General features: G+C 43.2%; 1 protein-coding gene across 7 annotated transcripts in view; it reads left to right on the forward strand.

The window, feature by feature from the left end:
- Positions 1-15,812, forward strand: part of Ppp1r42 (protein phosphatase 1 regulatory subunit 42) — a 35,487-nt gene that overhangs the window by 4,219 nt on the left and 15,456 nt on the right. For all 7 annotated transcript variants that reach the window (XR_001229275.1, XM_026786816.1, XM_013351821.1 and 4 more), the window contains exons 2-5: positions 3,032-3,244; positions 5,037-5,203; positions 7,146-7,284; positions 7,621-7,737. Coding sequence is in view for 6 of the 7 variants with exons in the window: in XM_026786816.1 (XP_026642617.1) it covers positions 3,116-3,244; positions 5,037-5,203; positions 7,146-7,284; positions 7,621-7,737 (552 nt within the window). In the remaining variant the exon portion in view is untranslated. The remainder of the gene's footprint in view (positions 1-3,031; positions 3,245-5,036; positions 5,204-7,145; positions 7,285-7,620; positions 7,738-15,812) is intronic.

The raw sequence follows: 15,812 nt of genomic DNA on the forward strand, positions 1-15,812 counted from the left end.
CAGAAAAACAAAAAGCCCTGAGACAAAAGGTAGATAAAGAGAAACGGGTTAATTTAAGTTAAAAAGAGCTAGCCTAAGCTAGGACAAACATTCATATAAATGTGAAGTCTGTCTCCATGTCATGATTTGGGTACACAACCCAGTAGGAAAAATGAGATATGGAAATATTAATTAGCAGAAGGAGGGTGTTGTGTCAAGAGTATCCAGTTAAAATCCAAGTTAAAAACAGTTTCTATCAGAGCTACAGCTGTACCTGTGGGGACACTGCCACCAGCAGCCTATGTCAAAGCCCACTGAAGAACAGTTTGGAAGCATACAGTGACATTAAACCCCGCAGTCCAGGCATAGTTGCTCCTAGATTAAACCTTGTGTTGAAGACAAAATAGATGAGAAACGTAAAAGCAGCACTGCAGAAGCAAAATACAGAAAAACCCAGAGTCATGCTCGGGGGAAAAACAGACTGCAGCAGTACAGTCTCTAGAGCTGTGTGGGGTAAACCAGATGGCTCTCCAGAACAAACGGTAAACAGGAGAGGGAGGAACAGTGACACTGATGACACGCACGATTGCGTGTGGGAGGGGGAACCTGTGCTTTTTAGGCGTATGGACATTTGAAACTAAACCAAGACATAAATAAATAGCAGTGTCCAAATTTGAAGAGAATGAAGGGGGAGAAAAGTAGAAGTGTTTGTGGTTTGTTAGTTTATTTCAGTACTGGGATGAATCCAGGACCTTGTGAATGTTAGACACCACTGAGCTACAACACACACACACACACACACACACACACACACATACACACACACATAGATACACACACATACATACACAAACACCTGCATTTATTTTCTTTCTGTTTTTGTTTTTGTTGTTGTTGTTTTGTTCTGTTTTGAAGCAGGGTCTCATATATTCCAGACTAGCCTAAAATTCCTATGTAGCTGCAGCTGGCCTTGAACTCCTGATTTCTCCTGCATCCACCTCACAAATACTATGCTTATGAGCCATCATGTTAAACTTAAATTTATTTTTAATGTTTTATATTTTAAGCTTATGTATGGGTCCTGTGGGTCTTATATAAAATAATATTCTATTTGAAAGCATATCCCCACTTCTTCACCTGTTTGGTCTCAAACACAAGAACTCAAGCAATGCTCCTGCCTCAGCCTCCTCGGCTGCTAGAATACAGGCAATATCACCAGTGAAAGTCACATATTTCATAAAACTTTTTAGTATTGTATATTCTACATAATAATGTTTCATTATATTTTCATAAATGCACATAAGGTAGTTTGATCATATGACCTTCCACTTTCTTGCCAGCTCTTATCTCCCCCCATCTACATCGCCCCTTTCCTTTCCCAGCTAGTCCCTCTTCTGCTTTCTTGCCCTTTTTTGTCTGTTCTCTATGTGTTTCATTCCAGTTGATTACAGGGATGTAAGTGAGGGGTTATTTACAGGAGCGTGGGCACCTTAGCAGGGGCTACACCCCTGAAAAACAAGTCTCTTTCTCCTCGGGACACTAGAGCCGCCTGTAGATCCTCAAGGAGAGGTGGAGCCTCGTGAGCCCCGCCCTCCAGCAGCTGTTCACTGCCCGTGCATCCTCAAGGGAGGTGGAGCCTGCTGAGACACTCAGGCACCTGGTCATGTATGTGTGCGTGTACACACTCGCGTGCCCGCCCGCAGGCCATGAGCTCGCACACGCACCACACAGGTTTGGCTTTTTTTTAAAAAAAAAATTATAATGTATTTTTGTTGTGCAAGGGATCAATAGGTCCTCGTGAATGCACCTTGCCTTAAATTTATTATACAAAATACTTGAAGATTGTTTTGCCAGCGAGCAGTGAGGCTAATATTTGAACTCAGCAATCTACATTGGAAAGCGCTGCTTTTTGTTGCCGTTTTTCTGGCATGACATACAATATCTAGGCCTGGCCCACGGCGAGTGTTCTGTATCATTCTGTGTGTAACTTGGGGTATGCGCAGCATCGGTTCTGGTTTGAAGATGCTGCGCCAGTTCCTATGAGGGGTGAGACACTGGCTCGAGCCTCAGCTGGCACTTTGAAAAGCCTGGACTAGCTCTCTGGGGCTTAATTTCTCCATCCATGAAATAAGAGCATTGGGCAGTTTTCCTGGAGGTCCTTTCTTAATCAGAGAGGATAAATAAACTTTTGAAAGATGCCTCAGGGCACGGGATGTAGCTCGATGTTAAAGTGATTGCCTAGCATGCAGTGCTTCCCAGGATTCTATCCCAGCTAGGAAAAGTGGAGTGGGCGGAGGAAAGGAGGTGCACACAACAGTTCATTCATTACTGCCCCGGGGGAGGAAAGTATCTACAAATGGAAGGAAGGCTCGGTGCTTTAAGCCTTTAATCCCAGAACTGGAGGCTAGGCAGAAAGATGCCAAATTGGAGACTAGCCTGGGCATGAGACCCTCTAAAATACAGACGGGGAGGAGGCCAAGACTCCACCACCTTGTGGATGGCAGCAAGTTCCAAGCCCGCCTGGGTTACACGACTCGGTCCTATTCCAGAAAGCAAACAGTAAAGGCAGATAAGTATTGTGCTTTTAACTCGTTTTCATGTTTTAAATGTTTTGTTGCTTCATCGGTTTTTGAGTTTTGCTTTGTTTTGGTTTGGTTTGTTTTGTTTTGGTTTTTTTTTTCTTTTTCTTTTTTTTATTAAGAAAGAAAAAAAAATTTCCTCCTCCTCCCAGCCTCCCACTCCTCCCACTTTCCCCCCCTCCCAACCTAGGGTTTCTCTGGGTAGTTTTGGAGCCTGTCCTGGAACTTGCTCTGTAGACCAAGCTAGCCTCGAACTCAACAGAAAACTGCCTGCCACTGCCTTCCAAGCATGTGCCACCACCCCTGGCCTTGGCTTTAAGTGTTATAATGAAGGTTGTCTGGAAAGGTAGGAAATACTAGAAGCATAAGTGCCAGCAGCCTAGCTTACCAGGTAGCTGTCCATGAGACAGAGCAACTCACCTCTCCCGGACATCGCTATATCACAGTACTCTCTTGCTCCCTTTCATTTTTAGAAAGTTGGAAGTAATACCTAAACCTGCTTCTGGACATGGTACTAAAACGGAGTTCTTGCTGAGAGTTTCAGTCACACAGAAACCATGGTTCGACTGACTGTGGATTTAATTGCCAAAAGCAGCAATCTTAAACCCCGAAAAGAAGAAACCATCGCACAATGCCTGAAGAAAATAACGCACGTAAATTTTTCAGACAGAAATATAGATTCAATTGTAAGAACTTTAAATTATTTCATTTTTACACAATTAGAAATATAAACTTTATTGGTTTGAGGGCATACACAATATAGTAATTCTATTTTGATTGAACTTGTTAACTATATTTTTACTGGGAAGTATATTATGTTTCTCTTTTAATTTCCTTCTTTGGGTACTTAGCATATTAAGTTTCTGTAAAAGATAGCATTGTGTTTTACAAATATCTCTTAGACATATGTAGCTGTTTCCCTGGGATACACTTGTATTTGTACAACAAACAGGATTTGGAAAGCAATTACTTTTGGACCACGCCAGAACTTTGGAATACTTTTTAAACTACTTTTTAAACTTCAAAATGTTAAGAAATGAGCTAGGCACTTGCCTGTAACCCCAGCACTCAGAGGTTGAGCTAGGAGGATTTTAAGTTCAAGACCAACCTGAGCTATCCAGTGAGACCTGTCTTGGGTTGGGGATTAAGGACACAAATCTTCAACACTGGGGACATATACCTCAGTGATAGTATACACTCAGAGTGTCCAAGGCCCTGTGTTCAACATCCAGTCACCCCTTCTCCTCAATAAACGTTCAAAGGTGAAGTTTTTGCATGTAATTTAATTATGTCAATATATGTCATTCTGGGCCAGTTGTATTAGACGAGGTTTCTCTGTGCAGCCCTGGCTGTCCTGGAACTCGCTCTGCAGACCAACCTGTCTCTGCTTCCCCAGTGCTGGGAGGAAAGGCATGCGCCACTGCTCAGGTTGTTCTGTTCTTTTTAGTGATTTGTATTAGTATGTGCATTGGTGCTTTGTCTGCATGTATGTCTATGTGAAGGTGTCGGGTCCCCTGGAACTGGAGTTACAGACAGCTGTGAGCTGCCATGTGGGTGCTGGGAATTGAACCCGGGTCCTCTGGAGGAGCAGCCAGTGACTGAGCCATCTCTCCAGTCCTCATTTTGCTCTTTTTTTTTTTTTTTTTGAGACATGGTCTCTCTATGTGGTCTTGGCTGTCCTGAAACTCACAGAAATCCTCATTTGTACACCAGGCTGTCCTTAAACTCACAAAAATCCACCTGCCTTTGTCTCTCCAGTGCTGGATTAAAGATGTTTGGAAACCATGTGACCCAGCTCATGTAATCACAATAGTGGGTCAGAGTGGACCACTGTTCTCCTGTTCTGACTTCTACACGATAGTACAAAGAAATGAAAGTTTGTTTTACAGGACTCAGATTGATAGCATCATCATAGTTTGGTTTTTTTATCCTCCACATTTATTTGGGTCAGGGTCTTTCTCTCTTGCCCTGGCCGGCTTGGTACTCACCATGTAGACCAGGTGGTCTTGAACTTACAGAGATCCACCCACTTCAGCCTCTTCAGTGCAGAATGCAAAGGTGTGTGTCACCATACCTGGCTTTAATCCATTACTCTCGGCTATTGAATGATTTCCAGTTTTCAGTACTATAAGCTGTGACAGTTTATTTTGAATCCAACAGGAAGATTAATCTCTGCGTTATAATGTTTGGACAATAATTTGTTCATTGTTTCAGCTTTCATGAAGGTCTCTAGTTGCTTCCAATGAAAACTGTTTAAGAAATTCTTAAGAAATGCGATTTTACTGGAAAAGTAACAGAATTCTAAAGCCCAAAATTACTTAGTGATTGTTACAGTCTTATTTGGAGTATGCTAAGTGCAGAGAAATGTAACTTTGTACGAGTCTTAGGGAGATTTGTAAAGTGTCAAAGTATTTCTTAAAACCCAGCAGCTAAGCATTCAGAGGGAAAGAACTAGCACCTGTTTTGTTTTCTTCTCAGGACGACCTCTCTCTCTGCAAAAACCTGAGCGTTTTATATTTATATGATAATCGCATTAGTGCCATCACCAACCTGAACTATTCCACGAATCTGACCCACTTGTACCTGCAGAACAATTGCATTTCCTGCATCGAGAACCTCAGGTCCCTGAAGAGACTGGAGAAACTGTAAGTGCTTTTATTTGTGAATCCTCCTAACTGCTTTTCCCTTTTCTTTCTTGTGCAAGCATTTCCAGTGTTGCATTAGGTCGCAAATCTAAACTGGTTGTAGGCTTAAATCTGTTTCTCAAAAGTTTCATGGAACAGGTTTCACTTTTAATTTTATCCTATTGTATGTAATATATTATATAAAATACAATAATCTGTAGCATGATTAACAAAAACCCAGAGACAGAAATTGGGGTTCAATCTGAAGGTCAGAAAAGCAAAACAGTCAGCCACTGGCTCTTACCTCTTTCTCAGTCTGAAATGGAGATCCTGCGTCCAGGAATCTCAGAATGAGACTGTGTGTGAGAGCTGTCTCCTCCTGTTTTATATTCCTCTCTAGTGCTGGGATTAAAGGAATGCACTGCCTGGTTTCTATGGCAACTAGTGTGGCTACTGGGATTAAAGGTCTGTATTGCCACTGCCTAGGCTGTAAGATTGACCAGTGGGGCTGTTTTACTCTCTGATCTTCAGGCAAGCTTTATTTATTAAACTATAATAATATTATAGTTTAATAATAATATAATTGATGCTTTAATTAAACCTGATAAGATAGGCATAGTGGTTCATGCTTGTAATTCCAGCTCTCAGAAGCCTGGGGCAGAGGATTTCTAGAAATTCAAGACTAGCCTGGGCTACATAATGAAGTCCTGGCTCAAAAATCCAAACAGCTTGATACACCTTTCTTCCGGTGGGGAGAAAAAATCTTCTAATGGGCTTTTAGGGATAAGCATTCTCACAGAAGTTCAGTCAGTCAACAGGGTTTCCATGGAGCTCAGGTAAATTCTGTGCTCTTCTGTGTCCCCAAGGGGCTTTGATTTCAAAGATCATAAACTAATACAGATTTGATTGTTTGAAAGGTTGCTGATAATTATTACTAGGGAGGTCAGAGAGATCGCTCAGCACTCAATTGTACACACTGCTCCCACAGAGAACCTGAGGTCAGTTCCCAGCACCCACGCCGGCTGCTCACAATTGGATATAACTCCAGCACCAGGGGATCTGGTGCCACCGGGCACACACAGCACACATGCACATACACACATATACATAAATTGAAACTAAAATCTGTTTTTAAAGTATTATTTCTGGGCAATGAAGACCAACAGATCCAAGTTCCCCAGATTGAATAACTAGCATGTTTTTCTAGAAGTGGCCTGTGGTCTTCAGGATGGGGACAGAATAGGGTGATGGGGAAACACTCACCAAAGGCAGACGACTAAGTTCTAGTCTCGATATTCAGCAGATCATGGGAGTGAGGTCCAGAAACTGTTTATAAACCTATAGTCTGGGTTATAAAATGTGGGAAACAGTTCAGTACCCACTATTTCAACCCTCCCACTTAAAAAGTTGGAGATGTATATGATATACATGTATGAATGAATATACTAATGAAACCCATTAGTTTGTCCAATTAATCAAAGCTATTGAAAAATGTAAAAACATAATGTATTTTAGACCAAATTAAGTGTAACAATATAATTTGTGATTCAGATGAAACGTTCATAGGTCTGATAGAAAGATAATACTCTGTGTGTATAATTTTTATTTCTGTGCGTGCACACATGTTTCGTGTGAATGCAGGTCCGGGAACGGCGAGGTCAGAGAACAACGTCTGGGGTTGGTCCTCATCTCCCACCCTGTTTGAGGCAGGGTCTCCTTGTGTGTGTCAGGGGATTCTTTCTGTCTCCATCTCCCATCTCACCCAAGGCGCTCTGGGGTTACAGATGCTCCTAACAAGACCACATTATGTGGGTTCTGGGGATTCAAACTAAGGTCCTCATACCTGTGAAGTGAGTGGTTTACGCAGCGGCCATGTCCCCTGCCCTCCTTGTTATATTTTTATCATTCTTAACATCCACAGCGTTCCCAGAAAGTCTATTTGAAGCCTGTCTGTGTTTTGCAGGTACCTGGGAGGCAATTACATTGCGGTCGTAGAAGGTTTAGAAGGGCTGGAAGAGCTGAGAGAGCTGCATGTTGAAAGCCAGAGGCTTCCGCTGGGAGAAAAGCTTCTGTTTGACCCCAGGACTCTCCGTTCTCTGGCAGTAAGGCCATAAGAAAGTTTGGGCAGAGTGCAGTGGAGGAGGATGGGGCTCATGGAGGAACCAGAGGCAACAGTCGGCTATAGCACACGCTAGAGCTCTGAAAGTTCTATATAAAAAACCCCACAAAACACTGGAACAGAATCTTCATGGCTTTTGTTTCTTGCCTACAAAGCAACCTGAGCTAGTGCCCTTGAGGCTTCTAAACCTGAGCTAGTGCCCTTGAGGCTTCTAAACCTGAGCTAGTGCCCTTGAGGCTTCTAAAGCACTGACCCTTCCGCTCCCTGTATATAGCGTTTAGGTGACTCACTTATGTTTAACTTTGTTCATTTTTTCCAGAAATCCCTCTCTATTTTGAATATCAGCAACAATAATATTGATGACATAAAAGACTTAGAGATGCTGGAGAATCTGAACCACCTGATCGCCGTTGACAACCAGCTGGTGCATGTAAAGGTACTGTGAGCGAAGCCAGCCTTGAGGATTTGCTCGGGACTGTGGGTTAGAACACACTTAGAAAGAGTTCCCAACACGCCACTTGTTAAAATGCTATCCTGTGGTTATTCTAAATCTGTCTTCTGAATCCCCACTTCTACTTTAAAAATGTTTACTGCAGCTCTTAAGTTTTTAATTTTTTGAAAAAATTAAATTTAAATCTTTAAATTTTTTAATTTTTATTTTTTTTTATTTTATGTGCATTGGTGTTTTGTCATGGGTTGTCTGGTCCCATGGAATTGGAGTTACACATAGTTGCGAACTGCCATGTGGGTGCTGGGAATTGAACCTGGGTCCTCTGGAAGAGCAGTCAGCAAGTGCTCTTAACCACTCAGACATATTACCAACCCCCCGAATCTCTACTTCTTAACTATAACTATTTATGTCTTCCTTGTTTTATCCTCCATATTTCTCTGAGGAGCTATATGCCTTTCTATCTACTTTCTATTCGTCCATTAGACTTTCTCCTAGAAGCAGAGTTTCTTCTTTAACTCTGTGCTCCTAGTGAATGAGTTCCTAGGAACGTCAGCCTAGCTGCTCCCTGATGCTCTGTGGGGAAGTACGGAGACAGCAACTCGTTCTAATTCTCACTAGCTGAGTGCATGTCCTATTATATCATGCCATGCCATGTCATTACATCGATCATTTATGCAGCTGTGTGTTGAACCCTTCTGTTCAACCCTTTGTCTGGCATTGTACTACAGAGGAAGGAAGGACAGTTCCAGGCCTCAAGAATGTCCAAGCTGGGCATAGTGGCACATACCTACAATCCCAACACTTGGAAGACACAGGTAGTGTGAAAGATACGGGTTTGAGGCCAGCTTGGTCTACAAAGCAAGACGCCTCAAAAAGGAAAGAAAGCTAGACGGTGAAGATGGCAGGCATAAGGGATAGCAGCTGTGTTTCTCTGAGACAGTTTGGGATGTTCAAAGAACCAAAACGAGGTCATTTCGCTGTGGGCTGGCCCGAGGGCTGGCCCTTATTGCTGATATACTGCAGGTGCCCAGAAAGTTCAGTAGCACAGAAGCAGCGCTATGATATGAGATCAGAAAGAAAGGCATAGGGGTCAGGTCACTAGGTCAGCACAGGACATAATTATGACCTAATTCTAAGTGCAGAGACAGTCATTGAAAGGAATGTATTTTTAAAAAGGATTTCTCTGTCTGTTGTATGAAGAATGAGTTTCAAGAATAAAAGCAAAGATATGAGTTGAGAAACTATTACAGGCAAGAAGTAAGATTATGTGCGTGAGAGAATGAGACGTGGTTGCTTGGAGATGAGGAGTGGGTGTATTGGGTGTATTTTTAGCTAAAACCTGTAGATTTTCAGGGCACATTTAAAAGACTAAAGGCATAGAAAAACTTACTCATTACGGCAGAAATTTCCCCAAATCTAGGGGAACAAATGCATATCCAAAAACACAGGACAAGAAAAAGGACTCTTTCGCACGGAAATATAGTTAAAACATCGAAAGGACAGGACAAAGAAGGAATATTGAAATCCACAAGAGCAATGCCAACTTCCTTACAAGATAGGAACCTGTTAGAAACATGGGCAAGAAAAAAAGCCTGGACTCAATTAATTGGATCCTGAATACCAAGCCTTTTGTCATTTAAATCGTCCCCTGCAGGCTTAGTCAAGATGGCATTGGAGCCCAGCATCTGAATATTAGCTTCTTTCCTTGTGTATATTCTGCATCCAAGGTCTCTGTTATGGCTGCAAGTTTACCACTCCTTTTGCCCTAACCTACTGGTAAATGCTATGCCTTGGGGAAGAAGTCTCTCATGCCGCGCATAAGGTCACCGACTTCCACGCAAAGGATTGTCTGCAGCAGACAGCTTTGCGCCACTGGGAAAGACAGCCGTCGTTAGAGAAAGCGGACAGCCCCACGATAATTACCTGAGGTGTTAGGCACTTAGGGGGCAGCTGCCTCTGGACAGACCCCAGCACGTCTCACAGATGAGTCCCCAGAAACAACTGAATGTAGTTGTTACACAGGAAAGGAGAATGTGAAAATGATTGCTTCTGTTGAGAACTTACGTTGCCGCTAAAATTAAAAATTCAGAATTTAAATTCAGATATGTAATTACAAATGGACTCTATGGTCACTCATCTTATTAAATAATTATAACAGATTATACAAGACAATGAGAAATCCTGTTGGTCTTGCCCATGGATTTTTATGTAGTAACATAAACTAGAAAATGACAGTATAATTTGGCATGGAAAATCAATTTTTAAAAAATAGAAAAATAATGATCTATTAGAATGATCTCAAGGAGAATTTTTCTAAAAACACATGCAGGTAAAAAGTACTACAAAGACTGCCAGGCTACTGAAATCTTTGAGCTCTGTGGGGAAGAAAGAAAACAAGGAAGAATTGAGTCTTTAGGAAACACGCTCACGGACCATGACCAGGTCCTCATTTTCTGGTGGTCCAGGAGCCTACGGGAAGTGAGAGCATTAGAAGCACGTTAGAAGCCAAGCCATGGCCCTTGGGCTTCTGGGCACGGCCGTAGAGTCTGTTTCTCTCTCCGGCTACCCGAGTGTTATCCCTGCCCTTCAGTCCCCAGACCCACAGCTATCAGGGAGTCCTTCCGCCATGTTGCTCTCAGCCCACCCTCATCCCTCCGGAGCTGGTCCAGGTCAGGGACTTCTAGGCAAGAATAAATAAAGCGGGTGGGTAAGATGCGGAAGAGAAAGCACAGGAAGCAAGAACCACCTTTCCTCCTTGTCCCCTGTGTACCCTTGAAGGAAGAACTTCAAAGCCTGTTCCACCTCTCATGTTTAATTCCTATGTCACGAGGGGAATAGAGTGGTCCTTGTAACAAAAGACTCGCACTAGCAGGCGAGGATGTCAGACTTCCTTCTGACATAGCCCTTCTTGAAAAGATTTCCAGGCCAGGAAATGGCCCCCCAAGGCAAGCACACACTTTTCCTAAAGGGAATGCGAGGCTGAGCGAGTGAAGGCAGAACACAGTCCAGAGAGGCGCTGTGGACGGACCGGCTGCTTTGGCTATAATAGAGTTTTGTTTATGCTGAGAATACCGGGAGCCACTGAAGGTGTGAAATAATTAGATGTTAGCATTCTGAAAAGATTCTGCTTGACTGGGGTGTGAAGAACAGATTGGAAGAGTCCAGGCCAGCTAAGAAGCGAGTAGTAGACACGTTAACGGTGGGGGTGGAAATGGAGGTAACAAACCGGAGAACAGTTTGGAGGATAAAGTGGGCAAGGCGCGCTTCTAGCTGGATGCAGGGGATACTGAGCAGAGGTAAACGAGCTATGGAGAACTCTAGAGTCAGGTTTGGGTACACAGAGATCACAAATTTGGGTCCTGCAGAGTTGGAGTGTCTTTGAAACATTCCAGAAAACCACCAAATAAGCAGTTAGGTGTGAGGCTACGTACAGCGCAGAGCCAGATGAACAGAGGTGTCTTCTGCTTTGTGATTATGGATGAGAACACCATGATGGACGCAAACGTGGCAGGAGGGATTATTTGCTGGGAAGGTTTATGTACGGTGGACATGGTGGTGGTGGACAGCAGGAGGACAGCTGTTTCTGTGAGTGCACCCTCTTCTGTGAGCCCGGGAGTGAAATCAAGCGTTGCTTTTGAAGGAGTAGATGTCAGGTTTAGAAAAGGAAGGGGTTCTTGATGGTCGCTGATGGCCTACCGCTCTGACTCAGCTCAGTGAGTTTTCGCCAGGGATGGACCCAGGCAGCAGTTCACCATGTAGCCCGTTGACTCTTCAGCCTGGGGGAGTGCCCAGTGGTTTAAGTGAAGGAATTGGCTAAACCCTTGCAGCTTCACATGGAGTCAGTCATAACTTCCTCACCAGACACAGTGCTCAGGACCTGCATTTAAACAAGGTCCCTTGTGATTCTATTTAAAATTTACAATTACATTTTTTTCTTTGTGTGTGTGTGTGTGTGTGTGTGTGTGTGTGTGTGTGTTGCACAGAGGACAAATTGGGAGAGTTTTCTCCTTCAGACATGTGGCTCCCCAAGTCTGAACTCAGGTAGTCAGGCTTGATGACATGCCCTTCACCTGCTGAGCCACCTCCCAAGCTCCCCCTGGTGATTCCTGTGCACAGATGTCTTTGAGGAGCCCTAGTCAACGGGTCTGGTGACTGTGGATAAAAGAAAGGCTAGCAGCCAGAGAAGGGAGACTGGAAATGAAGACCCCAGCGGAGGCAGCCAGGATCAAAAGGCTGATTAGTGGGGGAAGAAATAGCACTCTTTGTTTGTGGAGAAAAATGAAAAAGGGAAAGGAAGTGTGAGATCACAGCAGTTAACTGAGAAAACCTCGGTAAGACCTGACCTACTTCTCCCCCAGTAAAGCGTGGACCAAGGTCACTATCGAGGAGGAGAGGAAAGAGAAGTTTCAAGCCTGATGATAATAATGATGATAATAATGATAGTCATCCTTAAACCTATGGGGCTCTACTTTAAATGACATTTCATGACTTTTTGTTTTGCATTTTTTCTGTAACCTCTTTAAACAGGCATGCATCAGTATCTAAAAGCACCAAATATTTTAGTGATTTACAGCTCAGTTCAACTTAAATTTCTACAAATTGAGTTCAGGTTGAGTTATGAACTTCACTAGGCCCACGTTATCCAAGTTGCTAATGTTATACAAAGTCAAATGTATGTCCAAAAATGCAAACAAAACAAAAGTTGAAGGAAAAACAACAAAATATCCTTACTCTTTGCCACAGTTTTTATGTCTGCAAAGTTTGCCAAATCAATAAAATGACCTGAGTTCCTCTCACAGCCAGATTCGTTAGTGATTTACTTCATTGGTTTTCTGATGACCATTTATCATGAGACAGAGAATCTTCATAAATGAATGGGAAAAATGAAAAACTTGACATGCTTGCCTCTTTTATAAACTAAACATTTGATTTACAATGCACAAGTGAACAAGCCACAATAGCCTGTCATGTTTTCTTCATTTCTAATTTATTCAACCTCTGCTCAGTATTGATCCTGGCAAGCAGCATGGCCAAAAGATAAATTTATTCATTACACACTTTAGTCAGGAACAAGCCCAAAATTATAGATTTCCTCAGGCAGATGATGACAGGCAGTCAGAGGGATGACAAATGGCTGTCTTTAGACTTGGTAAGGACAGTGGGGCCAGACGTTTCCGATAAAGATTGGAGCGTGCTGGTCAAATACAGGTTCATCAGAGTCATCATTAAAGCAAGGAGCACTGCCTGCTAGAGTCGCCCGTGCAGGAGCAGGGTACCAGCCTGCAGGGGAAGGGGAATTGGCGCCTCAGACTTGGCAGCGCTCTGAGCGATAGCATGACATGATCATTTATCAAACAGAGACTGTCCAGAAAAGTGTCTGGTTCCTTGAGTAATTTATCGAAGGGCAGGAGAGTGAAAGCATTTTATTAAGGACAGGAAGGCAATGAACAAGCAGAGCGTATCCGAAGGGTAATCGTATTTCAGAGCAGGATTAGCTTAGCCTTAAGTAAACATACACTGGGGGGAGTGTGTCCAGGGTCATTTATCAAGCGAGGAATAATGAACAAAACTCCAAACATGGTTTTATCTGCGTGGGTGTAAAGTTCTCTTGCTATGGGCGTCATATTCAACAGTGTGAAGCATACAGCTCCCAGGTCCCTCCTTGTGGCTTTTAGAGTAAGAGAAATTCAGAGCTCTTGGCTAAAGTCATCGTGGCTGTGTTAAACATGGAACAAATGCTTCAAACCAAGCAAAACCTAAGGTTCAAGAATGAGGACTGAGGTTATAATTTTAAAGACAGCTTTCTTACTTGAAGATAACTATTTGTTGGTCAATGAATCAAAAGTTTCGTCTTTAAATTTTGCTGTTAGTCAAAATTAAGAGAAAGGGGCTTAGCTGAAGAACAGCAGAGCAGGCAGAAAGTGGGCACATTTATGAATTACCTGTTTTGTTCTGGGCACTTTAGATCCATGACAGTTAGTTCCAGCTGCAGCCAGGAAGCCTGGCGTGGTGGTCATACCTCTAATCCCAGCACTTGGGAGGCAAAGGCAGGTAGATTTCTGTGAGTTTGAGGCCAGCCTGGTCTATAGATAGAGCTCCAGGATTACACAGAGAAACTTGTCTCAAAAAAGCTGAATAATAATAAAAATGATGATGATGACAATAAGAAAATCATGACATGCGCACAGTAAGCAAAAGCCGGAGAGACAAGGGCTGCTTCTGAAGAGACAGCTCCTGTTTTCACAAGTTGTTTGTTTTGATCCCTCAGAGTCAAGCGCAGACTAAACTCTAGAGGTAGCTATGCCCCTACTGTTTTGAAGATATATCTGCATTCTTATGTTTGTTGTGCCATTTTTCAAAAATAATAAAGATATAGAGACAACCAAAGTGCAATGCTTTTTTGGTGCATTTAATATTCTTTATTTCATTTTTAAAAATGAGTCTTTGGGGGTATATATAAGAAGCATTCAGGGCTGGAGAGATGGCTCAGAGGTTAAGAACACTGACTGTTCTTCCAGAGGTCCTGAGTTCAATTCCCAGCAACCACATGGTGGCTCACAGCCATCTGTAATGAGATCTGGTGCCCTCTTCTGGCATGCAAACACACATGGAAGGAATGTTGTATACATAATAAATAAATAAATCTTTTTTTTTTTAAAAAAAGAAGCATTCAAAGCATATATTCTTCTCATTAAGTAGTAGTTAAAATATTTATTTTTAAAGAGGAAGGGGAGAAAGCAAGGGAACGAATGGCAGGAAGATAGAGGTTTGGTGCAGGTTTTGACTCTCACTGGGAAAAGCAGTGCAATAGTGAGAAAGGGGGGAGGGGGAGCCTCCAGACTTCTGAGGTGCCACTCCTCTGTCTCCTTCACCTTCATGTGACTTGTACACAGTGGATTAACTTAGTTTTTCTTGAATGTCAACAAGTCCTTTTCTGGTAAGCTATAAAAGCATGCAGATGGTTATCACAAAAGGGAGAACAAAATTGGATGTGGTGGCGCATGCCTTTAATCATGAGGCAGAGGCAGGTTGATCTCTGTGAGTTCAAGGCCAGCCTGGTCTACAGAGTAAGTGCCAGGCTAGTCAGGGCTAAATAATGAGACCCTGTCAAAAAAGCAGCAGCAACAACAAAAAGTGAAAGAAAAATGTAACCACAGTAAGAGCGTAATTTCAAAAGAAATCCCTGTGCCTCCGAATGATTAGAAGGTTATATGACACTGAGTTCAATGTGATCTTTGGGTGATAAACACGCAAGTCATTTTTTTCTGTTTTACATTTTGACAGGATTTTACCAAATTCTTCATTAAAAAAAAAAAGGCAACAATGTATATTGCTTACAATGCTGACAGACTGTGCTGTTGTTTAATTTGATGAACCAATGAGTTTTATTGATGTGACTTACAGGAAGCTGGGTAAGGGGTTTTTACAGGAGCAGAAATGACTCAGAGGAGGCCGCATCATCAATAGCCCTCTCCCTTGGGTAACACTCCTGAAGGCTGGAAGCACAGACGGCAGGCAGAAGAACAGGCTGGAGAGTGTCCTTTGCGGTGGCCCAGTTGGTTTGAGCCTCTGCTAGGCAGCTCAGCTGGTCCCTCCTGCTTCCGGACAGTGTCCCGGGGCTGGCTAATGGCGTGTTTGCTCACTGCTCTTCCCTTGGTGTAAACTGCATTCCACTGAGAGCAGGGTAGCTGCCGGAGAAAACCTGTTTCCTTAGCTACAGATTGGGTCTATTTAAGGGCACCATGATCAAGAGCAGTGCTGTGGTCCCCAACTTAGCACCTCATATTTGGCCTCCCCTTTAGCCACCCCACTGCCGGTAGAGACAAAGCTGGTGGCTGCACATAGCCTACCGTACACATCCTACTGCACACATCCTACTGCACACATCCTACCGCACACAGCCTACTGCACACATCCTACTGCACACATCCTACTGCACACATCCTACTGCACACATCCTACCGCACACATCCTAGTGCACACATCCTACCGCACACATCCTACCGCACACATCCTACCACACACATCCTACCGCACACAGCCTACCGCACACATCCTAC

Source organism: Microtus ochrogaster, linkage group LG5 (genome assembly GCF_000317375.1).
Source record: "Microtus ochrogaster isolate Prairie Vole_2 linkage group LG5, MicOch1.0, whole genome shotgun sequence".
Classification (NCBI taxonomy): domain Eukaryota; kingdom Metazoa; phylum Chordata; class Mammalia; order Rodentia; family Cricetidae; genus Microtus; species Microtus ochrogaster.